Raw genomic sequence first — 13131 nt, forward strand, 5'->3', positions numbered from 1 at the left:
ATCCCGCAACGCGTCTGTCAGATTCATTCATAGTTTTCTGCAGAAGAACAGATCTTTAAGTGCAAACCCAGCATCCTCCAATGTTTCCCATTTTCTACCTTCCTCTTTGTCTCCGCATATGATTCATTGTCGTCTATCATCTGATATCTCCTTCTGCCCCGAACTCTTCTCTCGTTCACCATTCCTTCTAGTGCATCCTTCAATATGCAGTATTTTCTCAGTCAGTGACCCTACCAATTCGTTTTTCTCTTCCTGATCAGTTTCAGCATAATTTCTTCACTTACTCTTTTCAACACAACTAGATTTAAACAAACATAATGGCCTGAAGTTTGAAATCCCGACAGGAACAGATTTTGAAACATTCGATACATGGATATACCCAATTCAACTGTCTGTGTATTACACACACATTTTATATTACATATGTTTAGAATGCCATGCAATGTCTCTGGGAATAGCTACATGAACCTTGTTTGACTGCTGATTCCTAGAAGAGGGCATGAAAAGTGGTAGAAGCAAATATTGCTAGCAACACTGATATTTACATATGACTGTAAATGTACGAACTGATGTAAATATTGAGGTTCATTCGAGTTCCAAACGGTCCATATGAATCAATTCTAGACATTTGAATCAGTGCAACGCCAATATACACACTAATTTGTTCCGCGCTCCTAAAGGGCCATACAACGTGTTTCGCCTATACTCTCTGGAATAGTTTTCCGTATTTCTTTTTGTGAACAATATTAAAATGTGACTATGTTGATTATTTCGATACTGCTGTATTGTATGTAATATAACATTCAATAATATAATTTGACAAATAAATTTAAATAGGTACAGTAGGTAAATTATTTATGTTTTCCATTAGATTCCATTTACATAAACTTGAAACATAATGTTGTAATAAAACAATACTGGAAGTTTTCATGCATAAAAATAGAGGACAAAAATAATTTCGCGTACTATTATAATTAAAATGTTGACAATGAACAAAAAACATTCCCTGAGTCAAGCGGCATAAAAGAGCCTCGAATGAAAATGATGCGACGTAGGGGACAGAAAGAGGTACTGTCCGCACGCCAGCTCCATATCTCTACAAGGCGGGATACGGAGAGGAGGAGGCGGAACCGAATTGCCAGTTGATTGTTACCAAGAGAGCTTGTATTCTTCTTAATAGGTTCTGGTATCATCTTCTTCTAACCAAGCTTTAGGCTCTTAAGCCTGCTGTGGCTCCTTTTGATCCAACTATCGTTTTGCCGGTGATGTAGGCTATTTAGGAAGCATCTTCTGACCCTTTCTTTGCATATGGTCCCACCAATTCTTCCTCTATTCAGTGTTGCCAAAGACATTGCGAACTTTAAGATTTTCCCTAATTACTTCATTTCTTATATGAGTTAGTCATGACCAGGCTTCGAGACTTCGGACCCAATAGAGCAGTTCAGTGGGAAATCCGTATAACGGCGTACTGAGTATAGTGGTAAAGCGTACAGTGGATGGGGGTACTGTAGAATGAATGACAACAAATACGCAAAGGAAAACGCTCTGGATTTGAAGGTTCTGACGAATAATACAAAACCATTTTCAAACTGTGTCTGAAACTATTACACGGTTAGAAAAGTCAGAGCAAAAGATACCGGAAGCCCTCAAATTAATTTAAAAAATGACGCAGAGACACCAAATACACCGGTTACTGAACGTATAAAACAGAAGTGGAAATCAATTTTATGTAAAAATAACGGATATGGAACATTGTGTAACATAAACAGTAAATTAGTGGGCATAGAGTCACCCGAGAATAAAGGACTGTCTCTTAGAGACTGCAATGATATTAGGTTTTTTCGTTTTGCTCCTATCACGTCATGCGACGTAGAGCGCATCTTTCTACAGTACAAACTTTGGCAGATAATCGAAAAAGATTTACGTTTGAGACACTGAGAATGTATCTTATAGTAGGTACTGTACATTGCAATTCGGTACTGTAACTGCACTTCCTAAAGACGACCAATAGGATAAAAAAAAATTAAAATTGCTACATGCTTATTTCCACCATTAACACTGTGTATACTGTAATTAAAAATAAATGTTTATAAAAGATAGGAGAATAAATGCTTTTCACATTCTTTTGACATTGTCATTGCGTAATGTATATTTTCTTTCAGAATGTACATGTGTGTGTGTTTCCCCATACTACCGTACTCTACTCTAAATAGCAACGTTGTTACCTCAACACATCTCTATCTAACTGCAGCGAGTCAACAACCTACAGTGCATGCACAGTAAACTTATTGTATCGGGTCCAAAGTCTCGAAGTCTGGTCATGACACTCCTGCTACACCTCGAAGAAATCGCATTCTGCTGCTCCTTATTTAGCAGTTTGTGATGTATAACGTATTAGTTAAAAGCGTTGACTTATTGCACTGTCTTTTGTAGCCACTGATAAGTGCGTGTTTTAATAGAAACCATAACTTAATCTATCAGCGTATTCAGAGTCTCATCGGACCGGTGGACATCAATGACATCACGCTGCAGCGGAATAGGAACAAAACTGCTGGAAGGTTCAATGGCTATCATGGCGGCTGTACAAGTTGTTATTGTGCTACGCTAGCAAGATTTTGCGAAATTTCCATACTGTCATCTCGCTCAAAGAAAAGAGAGCATAAACAATTTATTTCTTGAACAAGTAGTAATATCTGGTTCTTTGACATGCTCGTTCATAAGCCATTAACATATTGTTTTACAGTATACTAATTATAAACAATACAGCAGAACACAGCGCCATGACACAACAGTGCACGGTGTCATTCGTCTGCTAATTCCCGCCCTATACAAGAACCAATCAGATTGACTGATGGCGGCTGATGGATACTGCCACCACCTCTGCAAGCTTATGACACCAGTGCGACACCGGTGGAGCATCAGTGACGTCATCGTTGAAATTCGGAACACCGTGATGCCACCAGATTGCTCAGCGCTGAGATTCGGAATACGCTCTATCTCTCCTTTTCACCACCGACTAACCACGTGACCCCACAGTCTTTCTACAGTTTCAGAGCCGGAACGTGCACAGTATGTGCAAATGATGACATCGATTTACAGATTAAATCGTCTTGTTTTTCATTATGCATTAGTGGTGGAGTGTGATTTGGAGACCTGTGATTTTGTCGCTGGTTCCAACTGTGACTGTAGTTAGAAAATCACAACTCTGATGAATTGCCATCTCCGACAGATATGTAACTTACAGTTTTTTCTTTTTTTCTTTTCTTTTTTAAGGACATTTGAATTATAGTGAAATTTTAATGGCAAGCAGAGTAATTATCTCATGCCTTCATGTTAATTATTATACCAGTGCACTTCATTTAAACCAGGTACCGATCTTTGAAGCCGTTAGTCCTGTGAATTTACAGTATATTTAATTACTAAAATATTACTAAAATATTAACAATAATTTTATACTAATGTAAAATTACTATATTATTTTAGTATATAATATAGTATATAAGGACTACGACTTGGTCAACGACAAGATAGGTCTAAGTATCACGACGTGAATCACGATCCTTGTCGTGGTCTTTATACTGGTACTTCTTGTTTTTTTTTTTTTTTTGTCATGGTCCTTATCTTGGTAAATTTAGAAGTTCTTATCTTGGTCCATGTCATGGTTCCTACTGTGATTCTTGTTTGGTTTGTCGTCCGTGTCGTGATCCTTATCGTGAGCTTTGTCGTGGTGTTAATCGTGGTCCATATCTGTGATCCTTATCGTGATCTTTGTCGTGGTGTTAATCGTGGTCCATATCTGTGATCCTTATCGTGGCCCATATCGGAGTCATCTTGATCCTTGTCATGGAACTTGTCGCAGTCCACGCCATAATCCTTATCCTATTCCTTGTCGTGATCCTTATCGTGGTTCATGTTGTGATCCTTATTGTGAATCTTATCGTGGTCCTTGGCGTGATCCTTATCGTGGTCCATATTGAGGTCTTTATTGTGATTCTTATTTTGAAGCTTGTCGTGTTTCATGTCGTGATCTTTACTGTGGTCTCTGTAGTAGTCCTTATCGTGCTTGTTGTCGTGGTCCCTGTTGTGATCCTTATCGTTTTCCTTACGAGGTTCATGTCGTGATCTTTATTGAGGTCCTTAATGTGATCCCTGTCGTTCATAGCTTTGTTCTTTTCGTAGTCTTTATGAAGGTCGTTCATATCTTTGTCGTGGTATTTATCGTTGTCCTTGTTGTCTTTCTAATAGTCCTTTTCGTGGTTCTGGTTCTTGTAATCCTCATCATGGTCCATGTCGTGGTATTTATCATAATCCTTGTCGTGTTTCTTGTAATATGTTATCGTGATCCTAATCTTTGTCCTTGTCGTGGTCCTTACAATGTTCCTTGCTGCCTTTGCCGTGAGTCTGCATTTGTCATTTCAAAATTAATATTGCTCCCCCACTTCGGTGAATGACTTTCGTGTTACATGGTATAATTCAAACTTTCATAAAAGGTAAACGATCAAGAACGTAAACAGAGACCTACACCAGACATAGACAACTGATAACATTTTGCACTGGTGTATATTTTGGATTAGGATTAAAATAGGTCTACGCATGCACGACCAGATGTCTTCCTGGCTACGTCGATATCGCGTGAACCGCGCTGTAGAACTTTAACTTTCGACGACCAAGAGTCGTCTCATTCCTTTTTTGGGAAACTGTACAGTAGTGGCAAAAAAAAAAACCCGGACCGAACCTTGTAGCTGATTTCAGAACCTTGTTCACTCCAGAGCGTGATAGACTGGTAACTATGACTTTCGTGGTTCGAATCCTGCCTGGGAAGGAAACTTTTTTTTTTCGTTCCTTATTCAAATTTATTCCCAATACTTTTCAACTGCAGCAATATTTTACCAGAACATGAATTTTACCAGCTTATTTTCTAATGGCTTTTGAAATGGGCTACGTCAGCAGTCGAAACTACAACAATTTCAATAGATTACTCGCTATCTTGTGAATGATGGCGTGGCATGCGCAGTGGCTCATTTCGGGTACTTTGATTATTCCGTCGGTCCGGTTTTTTTTTCGCCACTACTGTACATCTGTTATCAGGCAGTACATCTCACTTGATGATGCGTGTCCGAGGAAGAACAATGTTTGTATGCATCTTAAGTCCGACTAGTGTAATATAAGTTATAGCTAGTCGGCGATGAATGCAATGGAAGGGGAAAGGAACTGTCCATCCTACCCCATTATCTCCTGGCCTAGTTGCCTCATAAGTGGTGTCTTCTTGGTATCACTTGTAAGGTTCAGAACTGTCTTCGTATAGTTGACTAAACAACAGTAGCCTGTATTCCAAACTGGTCTAAGTCCAAATGACAAGTTATGAGAAGAATGACAAAAATTGATAAAATAAATTTGATGCCTCTAGTGTCTGCTTATGCTTTTTCAAATGGATCTAAGTCAAGACTTAGGAGAGTCTGTTAAATAAACTTGCATAGTTATATATGGGCTTGAAAAGGATAAATTAAATCAGTTCAAATCTTAAAACAGAACACTTTGGAATACACCTCTTCAATTAGGACAATTATACTCAAATAACTGTCTTAAAGAAGCCTTAATTTTATACTACCACTCCAAAATATTCGTTATGACGGTCTCAATAGAGTTGAGTCTGTTCGCTAGTGTGGACGCGTATGGGATAAGGGTAGCTTTGCACGCGTTATAGTGGCAACGTGACGTCACAGGTCGAAAAATATTCGGACGAGTCTCGTGAGTCCAAGTGTTACTGCGGTACTGCCTAATCTCCTCTACTTGTGTTGGACATGGAAGAACATAACTTGGATAATGAAGTTATTGAATTAGAGTTGTTGAGCAAGTGCAAACAGGATGTGTTTGATAATTTTCATAGGGAGGGCGGGCATAAAGCCACTGTATAATACTATCAGTCCATCAGTATAGCCCATAAGGCAACATTATTAGTAGTATTACCCTAGATCATATATGTAACAGATTACTCATCCCTATGTTAAAATCGGCAGCACTTTAAAAAGAACCGCCAAGATCGCCACTCGTCCGCCGTGAACGAACTCGAGATGGCAGTACAGTCGCTAATGCAATTCAAATGAGAGTTATGACGTGACTCCTTATGTAACAACTAGATGGCGCATAGTAAACCTGACAAAAGTCAATAAGGCCGAGCAATCTGGGTAGACCTATATATGATCTAGGGTATTACTTATCGTGTAAAGTCGCCTCTAGATTGACAGTACAGTGATATGTGTACTTATGTGTGTTGCCAGACTTGTGTCAGGGGGTGGAGTGCCAGTGGGGCGCGCGCTGCGAGGCAGGAGAATGCGTGTGCCCCACCAACTGCGGTGGCTCGGCCGGTATCCACATGTCGGAGCCAGTGTGCGCGTCCAACATGGTGACCTACCCCAACGAGTGCGAGTTACAGCGAGCGTCCTGCAACCAACCGCCTGGGTCGCCGCCCCTTACTGTCATCTTCTACGGAGACTGCCGCGAGAAGAACGCCGTGCCCCCGAGTAAGTACCTTTCACTCATGTGATCCACTACCTATTTATTCATAATATTAGTCTGTGTGTTATCCCGTATTTAAAAATGAATAATAATTATTATATTTAATGCTCTTTCATTCATTCTTAGGAATTTTATAATTTTTATAGTTTTATATTTATTCACATTTTAGGAAGTTTCAAACTTAGCATAAAGCTTAGGTTTTTGCACTGCAGAAACATCTCATGCGTAGGATCTACATTATCAGCTCCATCATTAAAGAAGACGAGAAAAGCAGTAGCTATCAGATTTACCTGTTTTTTTTTTAAGATGGAACATGACAGTTAAGCGGCCGAGCTTGGAACTACAGTGCCATGTTGCCAATATGGATTATCACGCTGCCAGCTGATGGAAGCTAGCAATTGACGTTAAGATGGCTGACGTTAAAACATTTATTGACAATTGACGCGAAGGTAAAAAAAAATACAAAAATCGACAGAGAATCAAAGACGAAACGTACCAATGCTAACATTGTGTGCACAATAAATGTCGCCAAGAGAGCTATTAAGCACTTCCCACGTGGGAACTGTAAGTTTGGCAACTCAACAGTTGTTACCTTAGCAACAGGCCTACCATGCTATGTGACATTCAGTTGTTTTTCCGATCGCAACGCTACTGCCATGTCCCATCTTTAAAAAAAAGCAAGTATAGTAGAATCCGTTAACAAAAGCTTTTCTTTAAGGCCTAGTCCTGCCTTTTCTCGTAACTGATCTCCGAAACGTTGGATGTTCCTATATCCATGACACGGTGTAAAACCTAAAAAGTTTAGCAAAACTTTGAACATCGTGAAAATCTCATATCGTACCGGTACTTACTGATGACGTAACATGACTCAAGTAAACTGAAGTCAGCACAATGCCACACTACCATCTGACTACTGATCGACAGAGAAAAGAATGAACTCATGAGCAATGCAACACGTAACCACAGCTTACTGTAAGCAAGGTGTATCAACAAAATCTTAAATAAATAACACGTAGTCAACACGCTATTCATATTGGATCATTCACTGCAGAGTGCTCCTGTATCCTTGTATGGTTCATAGCTATATTCAAGATAGCATGTGATACTTTTATCTTTTAACGTTCTGGGCCTGTACGGTTAAACAAAGTCTGCCCATGCAGGATTCTACGATTTTTTAAAGTTCCAACACCGTAGGCACCATAGTAAAAGCATTATTCTTTTTCTTTCCAATGAATGGCAGGATTTTGACGTGGCCACCATTAACCCATATGATCTCTTGTTTCTCCGTATCGATCACATTCACGGAATCTTACAGCCATGCAGCGTACAATATGTTTCCCGTCCACCACCTTTTGTGAACCGCAGAGCATACAGAATGGATCTGTCCGGATTAGTCCGTGCAGGTGTTTTGCTAGACATTAGTGGCCTGCTGTAAGACGTAAAGACGAAACTGCCGCTCTTTCCATAGTGAAAGCTAAAATACGAAAAATTAGCTCCCAGTACGAATTTAACTGCAAGGTGTAAAAGAAACAATTTTCAAAAGTAGCGGAAAACCTGCTTTTCATTAGCTTTTCTGTCAGACTGTTGGAGCTCACATTATTCTTCACTTCTCATCAGTTAGATCTTTACACCAAATAAAAACGGTCTTTAACATACAGTAGGCCTACTTGATTAGGCCTGCTGTCGTCAAACAGTACAATGCACAGCTCACTGTAAATACTGATTCACAAAACTTTTGATTTATGACGAAGAGCCGGAGTTAATAATGACACTGAGTGTAGATGAACAGATGTGGTGTCCGTAAGAAGGGTTTTAAACCTGGTTCACAAGAGTGGGATATGTAATGATAGATAACAGAATCATAAGGACTGGGCAATGGATCTTGTAAACCTTGCGCTAATTTGTAAGTCGTGGTTAAGAGGATTAAAGACCTTTAACGGTACCAAAAGGGAAAACACTGAATGACGAGAATGATGTCTCAAAGAAATGGGAGCATGGCAATAAATCTTATAAACCGTGCGTTAGTTTTTAAATTGTGGTTAAGTGGATTACAGACTTTCAATGGTACCAAAAGGGGAAACACTGAATGACAAGAATGACATCTCAAAGAAGTGGGGACATGGCTTCTATATTCATAAACTATAGCGAGGAACAATATTAACTTTTAGCACCTAAAATTCTATATTAGTACCTACTAATCTGACCTAACTACAATGCAACTGTGATGCGTCTACATATCTTTGTTCATGACACGTAGAATTATTTAAATAGTACCTAACTTACTAAAAATAAATAGTTTACCCTTTTATATTTCAAACCAATTTTTTTTGTGTTTAGCTAGGAATTCTACATGACACGTAAAATGCGTAATTTATGTTATAAATGTACAAAATGTAATAAATTCATAATTTTCAGTAATACATAAACGAAGTGTTAAATTCTTACTCGAGTTCCCAGACCACTAGAGTGCGCTAATTCTTTCGAGCTCTTCAAATCAGATATTAATTTCTTCTACTGGTATTCCCTGAAACGATATGTGGACATCACACAGTGTTTTCGCGTGTTGCTTAGCTATTCGCCAAGCCAATACAGATCTCAGCTAGTCAGCAAAGACTGCTGACTGTTTTCGTGTGCATTTTGTTATAGTGTTTTCCACGGTTGCCACCAGCATCTTTTGTTTTTATATTTTTTGCCGAATTCCTTATATCATTATAGTAATTGATAGTGTCTTTGTACATAATGTCGACTTCGTTTATTTTTCTTTATCCACTGACCAACGAAGTCGTCCTGTTCATAGAATTCAATATTACAACAGAAAACACGAAATGTGTTGTCCTTTCGAGAACTCTCTGTGGACTCTTTCCCAGATGCGACACCTTTGACTTTTTTTTTTTTTTTTCAAATGTTTTGGTGAAGCTAACATTAGTTTATTTATTTTGCTACACACTTTTAGATTGTTCGTGATCATATTGTGATCTGATAGCCTAGTATTATTAGTCTTATAATTCTTATTCCCTATGTAGCCTACATTACATTTTACCACACAAATTATTTTCATTTCTGTCATTATAGTTGAAACCATTTGAAATAAATGGTAACCAATTATTGTAATGTCATGGCTTTTTATTAATTTACTTCTATGAAAATAATGTATTACACCGCGTAGAAAATAGTGTAAAATTTGTTTCTCTACGTGACGAAAATTACGTGTAATCCATGTGAAATATGTATCATGTAACTTACGCAGCCAACCCTAGTTGTTTATGTATTTGTGGGTCACTTTGTCATTACAATCTTTACCCGTGTACCGGTACTAATTTTCAAAGGGAATTTCGACATTATGTGATACGTTAATAATAAAATACAATACATTAACAATGAACAAACCTATTATCCAACAGAATGGAAAATGTTAATATATACTGTAGTTTATAGTTAGAATACTATATCTCCTCACTCGCCCCCCACCCCAGGACAGGAGTAAATTTCGAACATTTCTAAACTTATATATTATAATTTTTCTTTCTTCATATGTGGTTAGGCATATTTGTATGTAAAACTGATTTACATAGGGCTCATCTATTGAGAAACAAAATCATTGTGATAACGGTAGGCTACTTCATACGCAGACTTGTGTAGTATTCATTTATTCAACGAGATAAAACTAAGGAAGTGATTTCAAAACAGCCCTAAATTTTAATCACAACATTTAGACACAGAAATGATAGAATACCGATACGTTCTCTGAAATGTTTTAAAAACAATGTGTTAAAAGAAAACCTGCGAAGTTATGAAATGTATGTTAAAAATGTTTGAGAAAAACATTTTTTTAACTTGAATCCACAGAGATCGACGATTTTGTTTCCCAATCTAGTGCCAAGACAAGAAAACATGGAGCTGTACCTCCATGGCCCCAAGTTCCTTCACAGATACCTTTTCCTTCTAGCAAAAAATGTGTTAGAAAAGGAATGTGAAAGTACAAAATACACCATTAATTTCCAATACATGAATAAATGGTCAAGAACAATGAAAGGTGTATTATCTAAGAATGAAATTTAGGAACATAGTCGCCATGATGGTTAAAAAAATGTTATATTTTATTTAATGACGCTCGCAACTGTTGAGGTTATAATATCAGCATCACCAGTGTGCCAGAATTTTGTCCCTCAGGAATTCTTTTACATGCCAGTAAATCTACTGCATTTGAGCACACTTAAATGCCATCGACCTGGCCTGGGATCGAACCCGCAACCTCGGGCATAGAAGGCCAGGGCTACACCAACTATGCCAACCAGGCCGACGCCATGGTGGTCTAATGGCTACAGAGCTAGACTTATAATCCTGTGAACCTGGGTTCGATCCCTTGTATATGCCCAATTTGTAATTTGTGTTGGGGAAGTCCTGATCCAGAAGTTTTCTCCTGGAGCTCCGGCTCCCCTGTGGCATCCCAACAAATCTCCATCATCATCTCATCTCATTGTGGGTGGTGTAATGTAGACCAGCCTCCTATGCGCACCCTGGGTAACGACTCTGTCAGTAAATTGGTCTATATAACTGGCATTATATGGGTGGATGACGAAAAGTCAAGTACCTGCCTTTAGCACAAAAAAAAAAAAAAAAAAAAAAAAAAAAAAAAAAAAAAAAAAAAAAAGTAGGAACATGAAAAATATGAAGAAGTAGTATGATGATGTATAAGTCATATGTTAAAATAATTGTGAAAGAATATGTGCTGATAGACTACTCAAAACTCTCCAGTCTCATGTTAGATGTTTTCAACCTAGAAAGTGAAAGCGCAATCGCTGACTGAGGGTTGAATAATTTTTTTACGATAAACTTAAACGATGAACTGTACATTGAACTGCAGGATGTGGATTCTTTTCTATAATTCATAGCCATAAAAATCATAATGCTGGTGTTGAATGAGTATTTTCACTAGTTAATTCATAATAGAAAAAGGAATGTAACCATCTGCTGCAACCATCGATCAAAGGACTTGCGTTAGTGAAATACTACTAGAGAAAATTCTCCTGTGAGCAATTTTATGAATAGGCTTATATGTTGGATGATTCACCTGGACTCTTAATCAAAATAAACATCTCAGATTAATAAGAAATCAGGTTAGTACTTTACCGATTTCTGTACAGTTATTAAATTAATATCACAAGTCAAACTTGCAGATTGTAAGTATATATTGGTCATTTAAAAGATTCTTCTTTTGTAACAAAAGTTTTTTTTTTTTTTTTACACAAGATGTCGTCCTTCATCTGTTTAACAACTGGTAACCCTAGTATAAATACATGTCATTGTTGAGGTTAAAAGATTGAAATGCATTTTCTGGTCGTCGGTAGCCTATTAGGAAAAAGTGATATAATCAGCATCATAATCCTGTCGTCATCTATTACTTCACCAAATCTGTCTAATTTTTCTGCATTCTGAGTGTGCATATGCGAGCGTGTGTGTATGTGTTTTTTTTTACACAGAGGGGTAGTTATAATGTTATATTAAATATAAACCTTACACTGCATGCCTACTAACCCCATCACTAACCCACTAATCTCCTTCACAGCCACTCCAACTCTGCCGTCCTCGCGGCAGGGACAGGGGCAGGGGCAGGTGACCTCGGTGACTGTGAGACCCCAAGTAACACTGCCACATGGCGGCAATAACATCCACACAAATGCCATCACTAACATGGGGAATCGGAATGAAGCAGAGCGCGAGGCATGCCGTGATATCCACTGTGACTTCGATGCCACCTGCGAGCTGGGCCCTGACAACTTCCCCCGTTGCTCGTGCCACTTCGACTGCGCATCGGTCATGGGCGAAGGAAACAGCAAGCCCGTGTGTGCCTCCGACATGCGACTATACCCATCCATCTGCGTCATGAAGCTGGAGGGATGTCAACGCCAAGAGGAGCTGCGACTGAGACCTCTCGACCTATGTGAAGGTGGATCACAGTGTGACTTATGTAGGCCAGGCCCCCCATCTAATGCTAACATAACCTACACTAACTAAACCTGACGTAATCTAACTCATACTGGTATAACCTCAAAGCAATGCTGTTGTATTGTTGTGTCCCTGTTAGTCTTTCTGATCACTGTCACTAGAAACTGAATTTTATAACAAAAAAAAATTCTGATATATCATACTAATTAGGGTTACCAGATTTTAAATTATTGGAAGAGGGTCACCTAATTGTAATGTTTCAACCTGCATCATATTTTAATATTTCCAATAAAAATTCACTTTTTCATTCAATAATGCAACGGTCTTTACTTACCAGTAATGTATTTATTACTGGACTGGTAAATTTTTAACGTGACTCTGGTCGCTAAGTGAGCACTTTGCTACCAAATTCAAATGACAATTATACCTAAATGGAAGGAGCTGCAAATTTGTCCCTCTCTCTAGCTGACTTTACCTGCTAGAAGAATTTTCTTCTAACAATACACGATATTCTGTAGAGGAAATATTAAAGCAGGTACCGGTTATGAACATTCTTTTGAGAGAAACTATGCCAGTATAATATATTATTGCAATATATTAAAAGCAAGCCCCAAATCTTAAGAAAACACGTGTTGTCACTTCAACTCGGTATTTCATCCCTCTCAAAAA

General features: G+C 38.3%; 1 protein-coding gene across 1 annotated transcript in view; it reads left to right on the top strand.

Moving 5' to 3' along the window:
- Positions 1–13131, top strand: part of LOC138706317 (agrin-like) — a 239609-nt gene that overhangs the window by 154385 nt on the left and 72093 nt on the right. The window contains exons 7-8 of the mRNA XM_069835451.1: positions 6279–6521; positions 12083–12463. Of these exons, the coding sequence (XP_069691552.1) occupies positions 6279–6521; positions 12083–12463 (624 nt within the window). The remainder of the gene's footprint in view (positions 1–6278; positions 6522–12082; positions 12464–13131) is intronic.

This window comes from Periplaneta americana, chromosome 9, assembly GCF_040183065.1.
Source record: "Periplaneta americana isolate PAMFEO1 chromosome 9, P.americana_PAMFEO1_priV1, whole genome shotgun sequence".
NCBI classification, from domain to species: Eukaryota; Metazoa; Arthropoda; class Insecta; order Blattodea; family Blattidae; genus Periplaneta; species Periplaneta americana.